Here is a 21706-nt window from a genome sequence, read left to right as displayed (position 1 = left end):
GCAAGCAATGAATCATGGAACACAACATCAAAAACTAATGATGTAATGTATGGTTATTAACATAACAAAATAAAATAAAATAAAAAATACATTAGGAAATACGTGCTCTCTCTTTGTTCTAAAGCTTGTCACCTGACGCCCAGCGTGAGGAAAAACCAGCAGCAAAGTGGGGTGAAAGGATTCTATGTATTATCTTCTGGGCTGGGAATCAGAAGTGGGACTTTGTATATCCCAGTGTAGAAATAAGTGTGGAAATAAGGACCATCTATCAAGGACACTGATGACTGTGATGTGCATTTTAATAGATTATATTGTTCACTTATCAACAAGTGATGAAAATATCACATTCTAATCAGTGTTACATATTACGAATTTATAATGCATTTACGAAACATTTCTATCTTCATCCAAGTTAGTGAGGGAACACCAATCTGACCACAAATAATATATATTATTAAATGGGTAGTTTTACATTGCTTTTGGTGTATGATCTGATCTAGAGAATTCATCCTAATGGTTCTTGTGAATATTATAATTCCATAGCTAAGAAATTGAATTAAAATGGTTAGTGTGAAGTTAGAAGAGTAACCAACAGACAAAGCTATTTGTCTCAGATATGTTTACTCTCATCTCTCTATGGGTACAGACCACTTTTAGAAGGTCAAGAGAATGTTTAGCCTTCTCTTTTCACATTGCTAAACTTGGGAAAATACAATTCAATCAAGTTTGTATGGAGTTTTCAAAGGAAGTCAGTTTCTGGGCTGTGTTCTCAGAGCCCACGATAAAGTTTAGGGTGACTGACCCTTTCGTGATGTGAGGTGATCCATCTGAGGATCATGGCCGCCAACAGTCCAGCTCTAAACTAAAAGCTGCCTGGCCAGATACCAGGCTATGTTGCCTTCAGCTTTCCCCAAAAGTAATTTGCTCGTGGCTGAAACCCCAAATAAATCATGAAACATATCTCTGAGCAGCATTTTCCAAAGTATTTTTAGCAGAAAATCCATAACATATGCAGGCAAATATGGGGTCTTGGTTAAATATATATTGAAAATGCTTTACTTAAAATAGTTAATGGATATTTTTAAGTAGTAGGATTTATCAGAACCTTTGACACACTAATCTGCATAGAAATAACCTGCAGTACTCTCTAGGGGATGAATATTGTATGTAATTTTTCCTCAAACTTAAGATTATGCAACATTTTATCAAAGAACGCCTACTACTAACATCTAAAAAGAACACTAGTGAATGGCAGAAAGCAGTTTTTAAAACTTCCTTAGATGAATCATGAGGATTCTGTAAACCAGAGATAGGTGTCTAGAATCTACAGGGCATCTGGGCTGACAGTCTGCCTCAGTCCTACCCCAGACCCCAAGCAGCTCTGGCTACCCTCGTACCAAACTAGTATGAGATATAGAAAGCCGAAGTGCCTGATGTCTGCCTTCCTGGATGAGAACTGGAAGGTGGAAGGCATGGTGTAGGACCATGACCAGAATTACGTAGAGTAGATTATATGCACTTCTATCAAGATTTGTTTTAAATGTTTATAATTTTTGCTTTGTCCTTATTTCCAGTAAACTAATTTGATAAATGGGATTTTTTGACTGGGCTTAAGATAAATGCAGATATATTAATAATGCCAGTCTATTTATCTACATAAAAATTTAAATGGAAGCATTTTGTGCATTCATTAAAAGAATCATAGATTATTACAATGGTCTTGCTGTGCTCTCATGGGAGATATGAAATGCTAGTAATTTAAGATTCAATAAAAAATTGTAAATGCCTGAAATTAAATCTAATTCAGGGCATTAATCAAGAAGTTTCTACCATGGAGCATGGAGGTCATCTCAGTTCAACAAATATCCCCAGACACTTTAACAGGCACAAGGGAGAAAAAGACGAAAAAGATCCAGGGAATTGTCTGGACGAGCTTCTGGGTTTGTCGGCAATGTGCACATAGTAGAATATTCAAGTCCACATGGGATTGAGGGGCATGGGTGTCATTCTTTAATCTGGAACATGAATACAAGGGAGGGCAGGTGAGGAGAAGGGAAATGAGACTGATGAGTGAGAAGGAGTGGTAGGACTACACAGGGGCCTTCTACACCATGCTAAGAAGTTTGAATTCTTTTCATGGAGACACCAAGAAGGCAAAGGTGATGCGGAGAGATCAATATGGAAACAATTCCAAGAGCCCAGGCAATGTAAGAGAAAGGTGAGATTTACTGTTGACCAACAGGTATTCATAGAGGAAATTGTATGTCCATCAAGACTTAAGACTCTAGGGATACTGTGATGAACATAACAGTCTCTGCCCTCTTGGCACTTACAATCAATACAAAATATAAATGAAGAATTAAATAACAGCATGTATGCAGAATGCTATAAAGGAAAAGTCATGGTGTCCATAATATATTACAGAGCTTCCCCACCTTGTCTACAGAGGCCCAGGAAACTTCTTAGGGTTAGTAGCATCCAAGGTAAGACCACAATGAGGATCAGCATTAGCAGGAGCTAGATAAAGGTGTTGCAGTGGAGCGGGGCATGGTTGGAAAGGAGCCTCCTTTCAGAAAAACCTGACATGTGTGTCAAGAGGACTGTATGCTAAAGGGAAGAGGAGAACTCTAGCCTGGCGAGAGCAAAGGATTTTTAAGAGTGGTGAGCGATGAGGGGAAAGCGGCAAGCACTACAGGGCAGACGTGCAAAGCACTGAAGATCAGTATGAAGACTTTTAGATTTTATTCTAAGGTCAGCAGGAAGCCACTAAAAGATTTTAAGCATAATCCATTTTATAGTGTGTTAAGATTATTCTGGCTTCTGGGTGGAGAATAGACTAGAAAGTCTACAGTGCTCTGGAAAAGTGAGTAAGTCTACTGTCAGCTCCGACAGCACAACTAGGTGTCCGGCTGGTGTCTACACCCCGCGCCCAGCAACGCCCGGTAAACTGCAAACACTCCGAGGGTATTTGCTGGAGGTTTGGATAAATGAACGAGATGATCTATCTATTCCTTTTTAATCTGACCCAAAAACTTCTCCAATGAGAAGAGCAGTTTTTCAAGGTCGGAAAATTTACTATCTGTGGAGAAAACATTACCTTTAATATATGGGGGGAAATTATTTCACTGAAGAACCTTGAAGCATTAAATGATAAAATGTCTCCAAAAACATTTTTAGTGTGTCACTTGGATGACAAATGAATAGATGCATTGTCCCTCTGAGTTCCCAAAGCCTCAAGAAGCATATGCCAACAAAAAGCACAAACCTATAAATGTAAATTATTCCCTGGAATATGCTGGTTTTCCTTTTGTAGGAGTCAATTTTCAAAACTATACACTATAACTTTTTTATAACAGCTTTATTGTTATATAATTAATGTACCATAAAATTCAACCTTTTGAAATTGCAGTTCAGTGAATTTCACTATGTTGACAGAGATATGCAACCGTCATCATTATACAATTTTACAATATTTTTATCATTTTCCCCTGCAAAAACAGTCCTATGCACATTAGCAGTAATCCCTCATTCCCCCATCACCCCAGCTCCCAGGAACCACTAATCTACTTTCTGTCTCAATGAATTTGCTATTCTGGACATTTCATACGATCAGAATCATGTGATATGTGGTCTTTTGTGACTAACTTCTTTCACATAGCATAATCTTTTCAAGGTTCAATCATATTGTAGCATGCGATAGTACTTCATTCTTATTTTATTGTAGAAAAATGTCCCATTGTAGGGCTATACAACATTTTATTTATCCATTCAGCAACTGATGAACATTTAGGTCATTTCCACTTTTTGGCTATTATAAACAAAGCTGCCATGGTTATCTATATATGTTTTTAGAAACACATGTATTAAGTTCTCTTGGGTACACACCTTAGCCTGGAATGGCTAGCTTACGTGGTCACTCTACATTTTAACTATATAAGGAGCTGCCTAACTTTTCCAAAGTAGCTGCACTAATTTCCAATCTCTCCAGCAATGCACAAGTGTCCAGATTTCTCCACAGCCTCACCAATGCTTGTTACTCTTTTGTTTGTTTGTTTTTGTTTTTTCTTCTTCAAATTTTTATTTAAATTCTAGTTAGTTAAGATATAATGTAGTATTGGTTTCAGGAATAGAATGCAGTGATTCATCACTTACATACAACACACAGCCCTCATCACAAGTGCCGTCCTTAATACCCATCCCCCATCTAACCCATCTCCCACCCACCACCCCTCCAGCAACCCTCACTGTGTTCTCTATCATTAGGAGTCTCTTATGGCTTATTTCTCGCCCTCTTTTTATCCTCCTCCCATATGTTCATCTGTATTGTTTCTTAAATTCCACATGAGTGAAATCATATGGTGTTTGTCTTTCTCTGACTGACTTATTTTGCCTAGCATAATACATTCTAGCTCCACGTTGTTCTAATGGCAAGATTTCATTCTTCTTGATTGCTGAGTAATATTCCATTGTATATACACAGAACATCTTCTTTAGCCATTCATCAGTTGATGGACATTGGGCTCTTTCCATAGTTTGGCTATTGTTGATAATGCAGCTATAAACATCGGGGGGGGCATGCACTCTTTTGAATTTGTATTTTTGTATTCTTTGAGTAAATATCTAGTAGTGCAATTACTGGAAAATAGAGTAGTTCTATTTCTAACTTTTGGAGGAACCTCCATACTATTCTCCAGAGTGGCTGCACCAGTCTGCATTCTCACCAACAGTGTAAGAGAGTTCCCCTTTCTCCACATCCTCGCCAACATCTGTTGTTTCCTGTGTTGTTAATTAACACTTGTTATTGTTGATTGCTTATATTATAGCCATCCTAGGAGGGGCATGAAGTGGCATCTCATTGTCTCATTGTGGTTTGATCTGCGGTCCCTAATGACTAACAATGTAGAACATACTTTATTAGCCACATTTATACTTTCTTTGGAGAATGTCTAAACACTTTGCCTATTTTTATCAGGATATTTTTTATTGATGTGTTGTCCAATTGTATTAATTAGTACCTTTATTTAAACATTAACTTGTAGAGTATAATACAGGACAGGGATGTCTTACTTGTGAATTTAAAGCAAATGCTTCTGGTAATCCCATCATGTTCTTGGACTTCCACAATAGTTCTAACATTATTTTTTAATTCTATTATGTTTTATCTTTAATTTGTATATTTATATTTTGCTCAGACCTTAATTTATTATTCCATGTATGTTGATGCTCTTTGGCACATTTCTAACATAGTCATCATGCATTAAATCCTTTATTAATAGAAAGTATACTTTTTCATTTCTTGTTTGTTTGATTTTTCTTTTTTGTTTTCTGTTTTTGCTGCTGTCCTGTATTCATACTCTGGAAATACCCTCTCCAAATCTTTCCTGACATGTTTAAGTGAGCTGATCCCATTTATGGATCCACAATGGGAAAATGACCCTAAAGTGGCCAGTCAGGGGGCCAGTAGATGCCTCAGGGAAAAAAAGAGGCCCAAAACCAGAATAATAAGCAAGAACATAGGGAATTTTGATCAATGAGAAATAAGTAGTATTTTTTCTTGCTAAACTAGAAGGTAATGACCCTAGAAGTTTTATGGCCTACCTTGTTACCACCTGGGGAAAGCCTGCCTGAGAAACAAACCAACATAGACAAAAGTTTCATTGAGAAGTAGACAAGAATCCCGATAATGTTTACAAGGAACTAGATCAAATCAGACCTTCAGTTATCTGTAGCATTTGACCTTTTGGTTATGTGGCCTAATATCCACCCCTTTCCTTAGGAGGCATTAAATGAATTTGAGTTTCTGGCACTTCCTACCAAAACAGTCTTACCCATTATAAGAAATAATGTTTGTAGTGCCTTTTTTTCCTCAATGCATTAAAGTATCATTTTCAAAAAGATAAAAAAATACACCTCTAAAACTAATATCTAAAGAGCTATTCTGAAAGGTTTGTTCAATTCCTTAATGAGAGAATAAACAGAGCAATAAAGCTGCTTGAAAGAAATTAGCATTATAGTCAGTGAAAAAAACAGAACACTGGAATAATATTCTGATGTTAGAATAATAAAAAATAAGATTAATATTTTTCAGATAAATAAAACAATAACTTTGCAGGGTTTTTTTCTCACTCAGACAAAAATAACTTGTAATTCAACAGGACAAAAATTATTTGTAATGTATTAATCATCTGCAAATTAACATCTAGCTTTACAGAGCACAGTATGGCTTTTAGAGTGAGTAAAATCGTAACTAAAAAAGAAAAAAAATACATATACCTAGTTGATAACTCAGGGGCTTTGTCCTATTAAATCATCAAAAGAATACAGGGTAATGTTTTGCCTTCTTCTCCTTTTTTGGATAATTTTAAAAAATATTACTACTTCATTGAAGGAAATTATAACCACGTAACATTTGGTAATAAGGGAGATTATTATTAGAGTCCTTCTCTATCCTCTTAGATGATAAAGGTTTCCTATCCCTAGATCAAACCTGGAGGTAGGTCACCTTGATGTGCATTACTCCTTGCCCAATGATGATATCCAGCATCAAACACCTACTGTTGACTGATGGACTGAATTGGGATCCTGTTCAAATTAGACTGTCCCTATCGTATAGACAGACACAGCTTGAAGGCCATTGAAGAATTTAGGACACATCTTAACACTGACCCTCTTCTACCCACCACGCACCTGCCCTGGCTTTCTACGTCTATCCCTTTTCGCATTTCCCTTGGGTGGTTTTACAACAGGGGAAGCAGTAGGGGCAACGGTGTCTCATCTGCTTATTCTCGTCTCCAAATAAACACAGAGTGCTTGAAAATGGAAGAAGGAACCAGGAAACTTCAGTTTTAAAGAGTGGGAGGTTCTACCCGTCTCAAAAGACAGCTGCCAAAGAGTCAGATGTCAGCCCCCAGCCCTTCTGGTCCATGCAGGCCCTAAGGGCACAGTCCGAGGAGAAAAACGGGAGTGGAGCCAAAGACCCCATGGTTAGATTGCACATTCTTGAAATGTGAAGACTTTGAAAAGTCCTCTTAGTTCTTCTTTAGTTGTTAAATGTGAAAATAGAGAAGTGAGCAGAGATCCTACCCAGGGCCTATCAGACTGCATCTCACATCCTTCCCCACACATATTCACGGCCAGCAAGAAACATACCAAGGGGAGCACTGAGAGTCAGAGTCTTCCCCAATCATCATCAGCTGGGTTAGGTCTTCAAAGACACAAAATGAAAAGCTTACGGAAGAAGTGCCAGTGCTGGGGACATGCAACCCTCCACTGTGGAGCTTCCCGAACAAGAATAATTACAGATGTGGAAAGACATTTCCCTGCTTAGTTCTTGGCACAGCCCAGGAAGACCCCAGGTGGCCAGAGCTGCTAAGCATCCACTTTGGCCTACGGAGCCTAGTCCACACCCCCAGGGCCGTGCGATATGACCACTGACTTTGTGGGTGAAGAGGTGGCAAAAGGCGGCAGACACTCTTTTCTTGTCACTTCTACCCCCTCTGCTGAGGTCTGCCCTGGCTTTTAGGCACCAGGGACATTCTGGGTAGAACTCTCAATGCAGGGCTGGGTGGTCTGTGTGGCCACAGAGTCATGGCAACCTGAGGTGAGCCATCAGTGGCCTTGGGGTCCAGAGAAGTTCCACTGATGGCCATGATGCTCTGTGTCATGCTGATCCTGGAGGCTCCGGGCCCAGCAGTGGGGGCCCAGCAACCTAGGGAATACTGTGAGAAGTGGAAGTTTTTATAGTCAGAATGGATTCTTTTTGTGTCTAAATCCCTTTGTTATTATGCAAGCAGAGACAAAGAACAGGCCACTGCAGTGTCTGTCCCTCTAGAGTAAAAATACCAAATTGTTTGCGAATTTGTACCACTTTGTAAGAGAGTTCGGAAACCTTGAATCAACTATACTGGAAGCAAGCTTTAAAACTTCCTATAAGACATAATAAATATGAAGATCATGAATAAAGAGCTAGAAAACTACCACTCTTTACTTGAGCTTAAACCAGGTACTTATAGGAAGCATGGAAAAGAGAAAAATCTAAATGTTTACAAGTTCAGATGATGGTTGACATTATAAACAAAGTTAACTTCTTAGAAGAAGCATCAAAGTAAATCCAACAAAGCTGCAACTAAAACAGCCTTCAAAATCCAGCCAAACAATGGAGAAAAGCTTCAGACAGCACTAATGAGGACTTTGGAGGTAAATTCTAATCTTCAGAGAAGCATAAACTTGCTTTCATAAGAATCTCAAAAATGGAAGTACAGAGTGGACAATTTTACTAAAGAGAAAAAATAATCTCATAAAACTCTGCCCATGGAGTGAATCTTATTAAAAAGTTCTTATTAAAAGAAAGAGTCAGATCAAGCCTCTAGGTGAACACTTGCTACAGATGAATAGTCAGACTGCTGTTTTTGGGGAAGACGGCACAGTTTATGCGAACATGAAATTGGATATAAGGAAGGCATCGGAAAATGAAGGTTTCTTAATTGGTGAAGCCAAAGGATTGCTGATTTATATGACTGAGTTAAGTATCAGTTTACATACTTTCAAAGATGAGAAAGTAAATGTACACAAAGTAACTGCAGAAGCTAGAATTCTCAATGCAAAAATCACTTAAAGTCATTTGAAAAATCTCCAACCAAGAAAGCTTTGCTGCATTCAGAAAACACCCAAGTAGAAAGGGAGAGACAAAAATTGCAACAGAAGTATCATATCCTTCTTGAGCTTAATCAAGAAAAGGAAACGAAGTTTTGTGCATGGAGCATCCAATTTAAAGAGAATTTATTCCATTTAAGGTTTAGAGGAGAATCACTCCAAACCAGCCAAAAACATGAGTGATGCATCTGAACAGCTACCCACTTATAAAATTCAATCAAAAATACTTCAGGAAAATTAAAAAGAATCACTGGGTATTATTAAAACCCTCATAGTCCCAGGAAACAAAAGCTCATGTTACTGAGATAAGAGCTCTGTTAGCTCAGAGAAACATCAATAACTTGACAAAGCAAATGCATATGTCACACAAAAATTGAATGAGGAAATTAAAGGTTCTGAAAACTGTCCTTCCATTGCTTATTTTCAAAAAAAAAGCATTTGGCAAGACCTGAGACCACAAGCAGGAATCTTCCAGATGGCAGATCCCTGAGGAAGGAGGAGCACTTGGCTGTGATAGGGAGGGAATAAAAAGATCCATGCCCAGTATCCACCAGTTGTCAACCCCCAGGCTTCCTCCAGTCTGGCCAACTCCCTCCTGAGTCAGCAAGTTCTCCAGAAGAGCCAGACAGAGCTGTGTAGTTAAAATAGAGATCCTATAAACCATCCTTTGCACCAAAGATGTCTCTAGAATTCTTGGTCGTTGGCTCCAGACCTCACCCCACTGAATTTCACCTATATTCCAAAACCCCATCAAGAAGAGCACCCCCTGGACCTAACACCACCCACTCCAGATTTCCCCACAAGTATCTCTCCACTTAGTGCGAGACTCCGTCCCTACGATGACTTCACATCAACAGATGATTCTTACCACCCACAGAGATACTTCCTGACTTCCTGTCAGCCTTAGATTCAGCTGCCTCCCCTTTCGTAACTCCCCTAGCTAGGGACATCTCTACGCCCCTATTCAGCAGGAGGACATTACAGAAAATGAGATCTTATGCCTTCAACAACCTTAGATTTAAGGGTCAAAATTGCTCAGGGAGGAATGATGAGGGAGCAGAAGCGGCTAGCTGAAGACAAAGCATAATATGCATGACCTCTCCCACCCCACCCCACTCCCCGCTCTGGGTGGGACCTGTGTGACATTCTTCCAGGAATCTCCCAACTGTTCTAATGTTAATACCTTGCTGGGGGAGAAACAATCTTGACAATGGCTCTGGTATCTTGTATGTCAGTCCTCTTTACCATATGAAAGTTCCTTTGAAACCTCCCTTTTCCTTACTTGCCCCAACAAGGGGACAGGACCCATGCTTTAATAAACCACCATTTTGCACCACAAAAAATAATAATAATAAATAAATAAATAAATAAATAAATAGTGATCCTAACAAAAATGTCTATAAAGAAGAATTGAATAAAACAGGAGTGAATAGTCTGAAAAGATGTCAGGAAAGCAGGCAAAATAATAGCCTTCAAATATCTGAAGTTGAAGATGGCCAAGACTTAGTCCCTATCTTCAGAGCATTACAATCTAGAGTACCATGCGTGGCAATTGAGGATGCAACTATTCATTCACTGTAAGGATGAATTGTCAAACAACTAGAACCATTTAAAAACATGATAGGCCATTGTTCCAGGAGATCTTTGTCCAGATTTTCCTTTATAGATCTTCAGATCTTCACAAGACATTTAATAATTATTCCTCTCTTAGGAAATTAAGTACAAATAAACAATCATGGTTATCGGTACTTATTCTCAAGTAATTCATACTATAATCTTTCCCAGAAAGATAAAATCCCAAATTAATCATGCCACATTTTCAAAGTCTTAGGAAATATCTATAATTAAATTATGCAAGCTTCTTATCTAATGTATTCCTTAAAAAAAAATAGGCTTACCTCGTATGAGGTACGTGGGTTATGATTAGCCCTCACTACTGAAAATCATTTCAAGCTCTACAGACATTCTCAAAGGGCCAAATTGGACCTCCCTTTCCCCCACGATCCACAAGCACCAGGGGGCAATAGCCAAAAGATGAAGGATTCAGATCTAATCAAGCATGTGAAGAAAATTCTTAACAGTAGAGGCTGACCATGTTATAGAAATATCTCGATATATTGTATTTATTTGAGTAGGAAATCACTGGACAATAGAACCTTTGAATTACCTCTAGTCAGAACATTTTTTTGCCTCATTCCACAGCTGGAAAGAACTCAATGGTCCCAGCACTGGGAGGAGAACCCACTAATTATGGCTACATACTCCGGCTGCCATTCCGCAACGGCAAGCTCCCTCTCACTACCTCGTGTGCAGAATTAAGCAGGTGAAAATATTTTGAAGTGACTTCTGTATAAGATGATGACTTGGACTAGCCTCTCATGGTCTAATGAATCTCTTTTTCTTATGAGCTTATAGATTTTTCTACTTTCGGTTGGCCCACTTAGATTCTTTCTGAGATGTCTTTTACCCTAGAAACTTGTATCTTTCCCCTTCGATTGTGACGAGTTGAATTCTTAAGACTCTCCCTTGTCTCTCTCATGTGGAGCTCCAGCTTTACTTCTCAGAAGAACAAGTCCAGTGGAAGCATCTACTAATCCTAAGTTAAACATTAGCCCTCCACATAAATTAAATAAAAATTAGGCAAAGGTTAAAATGATAGCTTTAAATATATTATGAATACATTTTCAATGAAGTCTTGTCCAGCTACCAAAAAAATTGGTCTATAGGTCGTTGATTTATAACCTTTGGTCATAGTCTTTTATTCTGTGGCAGCCAAATACAAAAATGTACATGAATGAAAGCTTGTTAAAAAAAAAAAAGTTTGCTTCAGACATAATGCCTTCTTGGCTTTTTGTTTCTTGTGGAACTGTTGGAGGTTGTCCCCAAGAGGAAGTGACTGCCAGTGGACATGTGAGCTGAACCCAGGCAATCAGAGGCTCCTAACTCTCTCCTGTGTCCTTGGAGTGTACATTCCTCCCACCATTCCCACTGGAAACCATTTCAAGGATGCACCCTTCAGAGAGTAATGTGTTGCCTCAAACTTATTTGTCCTACAATCCTTATTATACAAAATCATATAACACAATGATTTTTAAGCAACTCTATACCACATTAGAAAAAATAGAACCAAATTAGTGCCTTACCAGAATTAATCCCGGCTACTATTTTAATTTTCCTTTTCAATTTATATAGAAGAATATCATCAAGATACTTAAAAACACATGATTAATTTATTATGGTTTCATTTTGAGATGTAGATAAATGTGAATATGTAGAGAGGAAGTGATGAGGTATAGTTATCTCCACAACAGAGTTTAATTAGAGTGCACCAGTGTGTACGATTCACCTTAAACTCAATTTTGATAGGTATTAAAATTGAAGTGAATAGCTATTCTAAAGTAATTTGAATGCAACCAGCTGAATCTCTACTAATAGTGCATAGGTAAGAGATGTGAAAAACTGATTATCTATTTAAAAATACAAATTAGGACTTTTACTGTTGGAAATTATGTTTCTAAACCCATTACAGACTTAAAAAAATTTTTTTTGTGGTAGTAATTCCCAAGATGGTAACATAGGAGGCTCTGAATTTCTCTCCACCCACAGATGCACCAAATGGACAAAACATACAACTACCCATAGAGAAATTTCCTCTGAAAGAAATCTACAAACTAGCTGAACACCCTGGGTGGATGAGAAAACCCCTACCCTGCAATGGGCAGGAAGGACTGAGATACACACTTGCCGTAAATCCCACCCTCAGCAAAGCGCCATTCAATCCGGAGAGAAACCCCAACTCCCAGCTGTGAAAACAGAGCATACCAAAATTTATGAGATCCAGCAAAAGCAGGGCTGGCTGGAAGTTTATAGTGATGAACACCTACAGGAAGGGGAAAAAACTCACAAATAAACAACCTAACTTTACACATTTACCTAGGGGGAAAAAAGAACAAACTAAGCCCAAAGTTACCAGAAGAAAAGACATAGCAAAGATCAGAGCAGAAATAAATGAAATGGAAACTAGATAAACAATAGAAAGTATCAATGAAATGTAGAGCTGGTTTTTGAAAGGATAAAAAAGTGGCTAGACTGAGAAAAAAATAGAGAAGACTCAAATAATAAAATTATAAGTGAGGGCCCCTGGGTGGCTCAGTTGGTTAAGCGACTGCCTTCGGCTCAGGTCATGATCCTGGAGTCCCGGGATGGAGTCCTGCATCGGGCTCTCTGCTCGGCAGGGAGTCTGCTTCTCCCTCTGACCCTCCCCCCTCTCACGCTCTCTCTGTCTCATTCTTTCTTTCTCAAATAAATAAATAAAATCTTTAAAAAAATAAAATAAAATTATAAGTGAAAAAAGAGACACAGTTTACAACTGACATCACAGAAATATAAAGAATCATAGAGACTGCTAAGAACAACTTTATGCCAGCACACTGGATAACCTAGAATAAATGGTTAAATTCCTGGAAACATAGAACCTACCAAAACTAAATCATGAAAAAATAGAAAGTCTGAACAAATAATGAGTAAGGAGATTGAATCAGTAAAACAACAACAACAACAAAACCCACCTCTCAACAAAGAAAAGCCCAGGACCAAATTTCACTGGTGAATTCTACCAGATATTTAAATAAAAAATTTTTTTGTCAATTATATGCAAATAAAGCTTAAAAAAAATTTGTTTCTAAAATTGTACAGAATCAATGTTCAGCTGAGTTTCTTAGTAATATCTGTTCCATTTAGAAGATGCTGAAACACTGAAATTAACACAGGTCCTAGGTTCTTTGAATAAGTTAAAGTATTAAATTATGTTAATAATATGTTAAATATAATGAATAGCAAAAAAATTAACTTTATTTACAAAATAAATAAATGATTCCCTAACAAATCATTCAGTCATTAAATGACTTCCTATATCTGTTAATTATTAATTAATAGCCATTAATATTAAAACACCTTATGGAGTTGCATAATGTTTTCTGAAAATTCCAAGGTTTTTTCTCATTCAAGGAAAATCTTTACAATCATTTGCTTACATTAAATGACCATTAAAATTTTTTTTAACTCTATACCACATTAGGAAAGGCGTGTTTGCTTTAGGAGCATTTACAACATCAGAGAAACCAACAAAGTATCCATAAATAATACAACGTGATGATAATTAGTAGGATTCAAACATTCACCATGTACAAGACACTCATCTAAGTGTGAAAGCTCATTTTATTCTAACAAGAACTCCATGATGTAGGTATTATTGTTCCATTTCACCGAAGAGGAAACTAAAGCAGAGAGAGATGAGTAATCAAATGCACCAACTCACAGCTAGTAAGTGGTAGAGCAGATGTGAAATCCAGTCGGACAGCAGAGCCAGTGGTTTTAATATCTACACTTTGCTGTTAATGTTTTATTAAATTAAGTATTGCCTTAAGCCCCGGAATAATTATAAAATGAAAATACTCTATTGTAAATTAGGTTCTGTTTCTCTAATGGCTTATTAAATAGAAGATACTTACGATAGTCTCAGGAAACTGAGAACATTTTTCTTTCCAGTTGAAACTCATCCAACGGAAACATGACACAGCAGTACCTCTATGGATTTCTTAAAGTGAAAATATGTATTTACTGAGGACTAGACTTGGAAGTCCTAGATCTCACAAATTGCTTTGGGAATGTGACAAAGTCATTATTTTCTGGCTCTCCAGTAATTTATTTTGAATTTGTTAAATTCATTGATGTGTGAACTGGTTATCGAAGCTTGATAAATAGCTTATAAATCACTTTGAAGTTGGCAGAAGTAAATATTAATGAGTCAATTTTCAAGGAATTTAAAGTCAGTATCTCCTTCTTCTATTGCCGTAAGTTTAAAAGAGAATCTCAGTTGGCTTATTTAGAAAAGAATCTACAACTTATTAGTAATGATGAATATTTCCCAAGATAGTCATAGGACTCTTGATTATATCAAATCAAATGATTTGCCTAAAAGAAAAGAATGTTCTTTATAAATCTACCACAGAGTTTCATATGACAGAAGTCCTGTTTAAAACTTACTTATAGTGGCACCCGGGTGACTCAGTTGGTTAAGCATCCTACTCTTGGTTTGGTCTCAAGTCATGATCTCAGGATTTTGAGATCAAATCCCAGGTCGGGCTCCACACTCAGCAGGGAGTCTGCTTGAGATTCTCTCTCTCCCTCTTCCGCTGCCCCTCCCTCTGCTCACCCACGCTCTCTCTCTGTCTAAAATAAATAAAACCATTTAAAAAATAAATAAAAATAAAACTTATTTATAAAACACAAGTACAATGATGATTCTAATCCTTTAAGATACTAAAGTAACCTGCTTCCCTGAGGTTTGCTCAGGGCTGGCCTTAGAATAGGGTAAGAAAAAAGCAAGCATTCCCAGGACGAGTGTCTATCAATGTCAGAGCCTTACCGACATTATCCCACCTGAACCATTTCTACTTCCTCCACACAAGACCAAACAGAATCCTTTGTTAGTAGGTGTTAGTAGCTGTCCCAGGCCACATGACAAATGACTAGCCAACTCAGGACTTGAAAACATGTTTATCTAAGTACGAACCTGTGTTAGTTTAGTATTTGAAATAGGAAAAACATAATTTTCTTTTTTTTTTTAAGATTTTATTTATTTATTTGAGAGAGAGAGACTGAGAGAGAGAGAGCACATGAGAGGGGAGAGGGTCAGAGGGAGAAGCAGACGCCCTGCCAAGCAGGGAGCCCGATGCGGGACTCGATCCCGGGACTCCAGGATCATGACCTGAGCCGAAGGCAGTTGCTTAACCAACTGAGCCACCCAGGCGCCCCGGAAAAACATAATTTTCTATGTGTTATATTTTAAGGATACAAACAGGCCCTCCAGGTCTTGAAAATACATAATAAAAGGCATTAAAACCTGTTTACTTATGTGTATTAGAAAACTCTGTCCCTTCGAGGTTACATAGCATGCCCCAAATTAATAATCAAATCTGGACTTGATTTCAGAGCTCTTGAGCCTGCCTTCCCTTCTACAAATACTTGACATCGTAATAATCATATTTGTTTCCTGGATCTTCTTTCTCGTAACTAAGAAATACTCGAAACCTTAAACGTCTTTTATACCTCACTTGAGTTGGTTTATTACATCCTTCCCAAAAGCTCTGGTGCTTATCTGATCTCCAGAAAGGAACGAGATTGCAGAAAGATTCAGACCATTGCATATTGTTGGGAATCTTGTTCACTGTCCAAGGACACCCAGCCAAATAAATTGGGAAGCAGGAGTTGAAATCCAGCTCACTCTACCCACCAAGCCATATAAGGGTGTGGCATGCACCTAAAGAGGGCACCATGTCTAATCTGCATAAGGGCACCTTATAGGCTCACACAGGCCCTGCAAAGACCCTGGAAGCTAAGAAGAAAGGTGAAGAGATGACTGCACATAAATATTTCAGATCCAATATCTACCAGAAATTAAAGTATAACCTATAAGGCTAATGATTAGGATGTTTATTAATTCAGTAAATTAGGACTGGGGGGCAGGGAGATGTCTTCTCTCAGCACCAAGGAATATAATTTTGTTTCAGGAGAAATGATTTAGGCTAAACATCAGCAACAGGTCCTACTTCACTCTATGGGGTATGAGAATGTTACTCAGGAGCCTGTGAATATATAAGAAAATGACTCTACAGAAGGTGGGAGAAATAGAAAACTCCCGTGCCCTTTTACTTGATGATCTTGTTTCAAACACTTTCTAAACTCTTCTTGGAATAAAACACCGTGATGTTGCATATAGCACATTTTGAAAAATCCTTACACCATCACTGTGACAGATTCTGAAGAGTCTCCGAAGAAACACCTTTGAACATTAAGCTGTCAAGTCTTCATTTAGTGAATATATCATTGGCATTTTCTATTTTAATGCTGAGCACCTCTGAAATGCTAACAATAACTACCCATTTTTTGAGTAACAGACACCGCACTAGTTAGTTTGCCTACATATTGTCTATCTTCCCAAAAAAGAATACTCCAAAAGTTACGTGTTACTGTTCTCTTTTTATCATTGAGGAGACAGGCTCAAAGAATCTAAGGCATCTGGGAATTCCTGGCAGACAGCAGATGCAGATCCATGCTGGTCCCGATTTTCAACCTGAGTCCTCTCTCCCTCACTGACCTAACACTAGGAGAAGGCTTCTCCTTAGAGGAGAAAGTGGAAAGTAGCTAACCAACCATCTACTGTAAGATATAGAAAATATATCTTGACTCAAACATGGCATCCCATGCATTCTCCTACTCTTTCCTGAGGTATTAACTTGTTAAGCTGCCATCATTTTCAAGTACATGATGATGTGCTTATAATCAACGGAACTTTACGTACACACCTAATGCCTGAGCTCTAAGCCGTCGGTCAGGAGACGTGGCGGGGCTGCTTACCTGTTCCGATAACTTCTGTCCATTGAGGTGAGCCTGCATCACGGCGTCGTTGACGAGCACGTGGAAGTTCAGGAGCACGTGTTCGATGTCGTATGTTCCGTGCATGGCGTCTGATAGTTCCTCCAAGGACCGGATGTAGGCACGCCAGTGTGGATTCAGCTCTGCCGTGTGTGCCAGGCAGCCTCTCGCGACGTTGAGGCAGTACCCCATGCAAGGTTTACTGAGAGTCAGGCCCTGGCAGAGAGGGCAGTACTGCATCCTCAGGAGGGCTCTGCTGCACTCTTTGGAGACGTGCAGATGGTCTGTGGTATTGATGACTTCGATGCCCAGATTCAGCGCCTGCAGAAACGTGCGGCTAGGAAGCAGTGACCTCCCCATCTGCCCCATTACTCTTTTGGGAATATTACCAAATGGACTAACATCCCGGCGGGCCGTCCGGATGCATTCTGAGTATTCCAGGGAACTGTCCGTCACGCCAGGACTAATGAGGTGATTGTAGACGAGAGGGAAAAGACTGTCAAAGAATCTGTTTATGAACTCTTCAGGATTAACATCTGCACCAAATAAATAGAGCCCCACATCAGTGAACAACTCCTGAACTGAGGCTGAAGCCTCTAGGGCCATGTTCCTGTAGGTGTTGCAGAAGAGAATGCTGGTGTAATTCTCTGCTTGTCTGATGAGAGTTTCGAGGGCTTCTGTAACAAAAGCAGAGGTAAAACACGAAAAGGCGGCTTAGTATTCATGTTAAAACTGGGCGTCTGTCTGCTCCAGACAGTAAATGAGCTTAATGCATCCTACCCAACCTAAGGATCCAAATGGGAATGCTCGGCCTACTACCCCACTTTAGCTTTCCAAGGATAATGGCTGGTCAACGGTGGGCATTAACTTTTCTAAGATGTATTTCCTAGAGTCAAACATCTTTAGAAAGTATAGAGATAAGAAAGAAGTTATGATATGGTAATTCCCTGCTTATTTTGTTGCACAGTCAGCCATAACCCACCAAAGACAGAAGGAAAGTGTCACTGAGAAGACAATTTCCAACCGTGGGTTCACTGTTGATAAAAGACTGGCATTAGATGCTTGATTCAACACCTACTGTATTTTTACAGTTTTTCAATGTCTTTTTTTTCCAGAATGAAAGCTAGTAGATTATACACTAGTTACTGTAAAGAGAAGCTATACACCCACAGGGAAGGCTGATAACCCTCAGACCCCCTAGCATGTTCAAATTAAAAAGAAAGTAAACTATTTCATCGTTAAACAATGCCTTGACTGGCAAACCCTGTTAAGTGGTAGGAAAGTCGTGAGTTGTATTAGTCGATGACAGTAATTGTGTGACCATCTTCTGAACCATATTCTGTTGTTCTTATCACCTTATCACCCAAACACTTTATTGTGGGACATTTTATTTTCTCACTTAGGGAACTGATGCTTCCAAATCAATTTCTCCGTAGAAATAACAGAGCATGATTTATCCACAAATTAAGGAAGGCTGCAGTAATTGGCTGGCAAAAGTTATATTTCAAAACGATAGCTTTAGGCAGCAGTTGAACACCTTGGATATTCTAGTAATTACATTTTATAATTAGCCTAATTATAATAAATAATGATGCTGGACTGTTATCAATACATAATTAATTGTAAAATACATCAATAAAATTATCTCCCATAACCCCGATCTCATAGTTATTTTTAATTAGGTTGTAAAAGACCACACAGTAATTCAGTAATCAGACCATTGAACATATTATAAAAGGAGATGGAACGACAGGAGAATGAAATGAAATAATAAAAGGCAGAAATGCAGGGAGAGCTCCTAATAAAGTGGAACTGTGTCCACTTTATTAGTAGTGCATGCATATGCCATGGTGTCCTAAAAACAAACAGCAGCAACAACAAACTGAACCAAACCAAACACCTTTATGAAAAGCACAGACATAAAATACAGTATCGTGTATTCTGATTCTGTTCTGAGACCATTTAATGTTGGGTTTCAAGCTTTAGTGTGATATACGAAGGTGCTTGCTCCAGACTGAATATTTGTTTCCCCCCTAAAATTAATATGTTTGAAATCTAATCTCCAACATGATGGCACTTGGGAGTGAGGCCTTCGGGAGGTGACTAGGTCATGAGGGTGAAGCCCTCGTGAATGGGATTAGCACCTCCATAAAAGAGACTCTGGAGAGTTCCTTGGCCCCTTCTGGATGTGAGGACACAGGGAGATGACCATCCGGGAACCCGGAAGGAGGCCCTCACCAGACAATGAATCTGCCAGCACGAGGATCTTGGACGTCCCAGCCTCTAGAACTATGAGAAATAAATGTTTTTTTTGCTTATATAAGGCACGCAGTATTCTGTGACACCAGCCTGAACTAAAGAAGGACATCTACCCCATCATCAAAGGCAACAGCTTTTATTTATTTTTTATTTTTTTAAGATTTTATCTATTTATTCATGAGAGACAGAGAGAGAGAGGCAGAGGCCAAGGGAGAAGTAGGCTCCCCACGGAGCAGGGAGCCCGATGTGGGACTCGATCCCAGGACCCTGGGATCATGACCTGAGCCGAAGGCAGACACTTAACCAACTGAGCCACCCAGCAACCCAAAGACAACAGCTTTTAAAGGTGGTTGCGACTCTGTGGCAACACAGAGTCCTACACACTCTAACTTACTAAGGAAGCAGGACTCCTCTGTTATCTCTGCATCTCCAGAGCCCACTAGAATGTAAGCCTATCTACTCTACACTCAATAAAAATGTGAGTGAATGAAGGCTTCAAGTGAGATCACCTGATCGCCCAGGCTGGGTAAGGAAAATTCCAATTGCCAGGTCTATGCACTGGGGTTTGCAACTCGGTGGGTCTGTTTTGGTTCACGAGTCTGCATTTAACCAGCAGCTTCCTTGATTGTTTCAACCTAGCCAGTTTTTGAATAATTGCACTTGCAGATAATCTATAAAATGTTCTCTCCGCATTTATACAGCAGCTCAACAAGCATTCCACCATACAGCCTGACCCCACAGCTGCAATCTCAGCCTCGGCACTCTGCTTTCAAAGACCCGCGTGAGTATGAAAAGTGAGTTAAACCTGTAGTTGGAACTAAAACAAAACTGCTAAGCTTATATTTTTCTCATTAATATAGGCTTGTGTCTCTCAGCAAATTGCGTGTGGCCAAGAATTACGAGGTAGGTTGCAAATGAGATTATTTGCCAGTGATGGTTAAATAGCAATGTTTGCAATTTTTTTAAGATAAAATAAGGATAGATTTAAAGATACCAATACCACAGGCACGCTTACATACTTCCCACCAGTTTTTCTAAGGTGTGTGCTGTAGACGTGATTGTGACTGATACCCGCCATAGGATTCTCGGTGCAATAAACGTTTAATGCTACCCCAGGAAATACGAACGCTCCATCTGATTTCTGCCAACTCTAAGTGATGTTCAAACACAACTTTTTAAAGTAAAAAATAAAATGTTTCTTTATAAATTCCAGTCCCAATAATTTACAACTTCTAATGATTCAGGAATATATGGGATTTATCTTTTCAGCTGCTGTAACAAATAGGTTTTGCAAATTTATTCTGTGAAAGCAATATTGAAAAGAAGATATTTAATGTTTAGGATTTTTACTTTTATTTTATTTCAGACTAGTTTTCCTCTGATCTTTTAAACAAAATAACTGCAAAGTATATAAAAATGTTAGGAATCCTATTAGAGTAACATTTTAAAACTTGTCTCTAATGTTGTAAATATTATAATTTTAGTTTTCATGACTATGTATTGTTTTTGCTAACCTCTGAATAAGAGATGACATGTGTCCAAATACCAACATTCTGACTATCTCCTGAATATTTAAACACAAAATGGATTTTTAAAATGGACTATTCTGTAGTAGTTTTTCAGTATGCTATTAACTTATTGCAATATAAAGATTTTTTTTCAATCTGTGTTAAATCTGATATTGACACATTCCAGTTAGTTGAATTACCTAAATATGTATTGGTATTTTTGAATGTGTGTTTTTGTGATCCTAAACATTTCTTAAATCTGATGACGAAAACAGTAAATAACTGTTCTATACACATTTGAATCTTTAAGGATTAGGGGTAAACATACTTTTGTGAATTTTTGATCCTAATATAAAATGTTAATATATAAATACATCAGAAACTGAACAGTCTAGAAGCCAATCCACTGGATGATTTTGTTAAATTTTTTTTAAAGAAAAGTTGGCAAAATCAGAAGTTGAATTTACTAAAATTAGCTGTTTGTATTAACTCTGAATTTGCAAACTCATCACTTCATTCTCCTATGTTTTCCATAGTTGAGTGTTTCCATTTTATGGAATTAGTATTATGATTTTAACAAGAATTTAAACTTGTCAAAAGAACTGTCAAATAAATAAATGATTTTGCTGTTATGCAAAAGAATAATCCACATACAAAATCAGTATTCATAAATCCAAGGTAGGGTAGATGCTAAATAATTCATCACGTCTACTTCCTTATTAAAGAGAAACCATACTGTCCTTTCATTACAAAGTTTTAATAAGTAAAAAATAGCCCTCACCTAAGCTATACAAATAATAGTGTTCTGTTGATGTGCCTAAAATTATAACACCTATTGAAAATAAATAAAC

At 38.2% G+C, this 21706-nt stretch overlaps 1 protein-coding gene across 1 annotated transcript in view; it reads right to left on the bottom strand.

Annotated features, from left to right (window-relative positions):
• GPC5 (glypican 5) overlaps window positions 1–21706 on the bottom strand; it is a 1215201-nt gene that overhangs the window by 1004264 nt on the left and 189231 nt on the right. The window contains exon 3 of the mRNA XM_081815097.1: window positions 17071–17765. Coding sequence (XP_081671223.1) covers window positions 17071–17765 — 695 coding nt within the window. The remainder of the gene's footprint in view (window positions 1–17070; window positions 17766–21706) is intronic.

Source organism: Leptonychotes weddellii, chromosome 3, assembly GCF_054177405.1.
Source record: "Leptonychotes weddellii isolate Sample4059 chromosome 3, ASM5417740v2, whole genome shotgun sequence".
NCBI lineage: Eukaryota > Metazoa > Chordata > Mammalia > Carnivora > Phocidae > Leptonychotes > Leptonychotes weddellii.
This window is presented reverse-complemented; position numbering and strand designations above follow the sequence as displayed.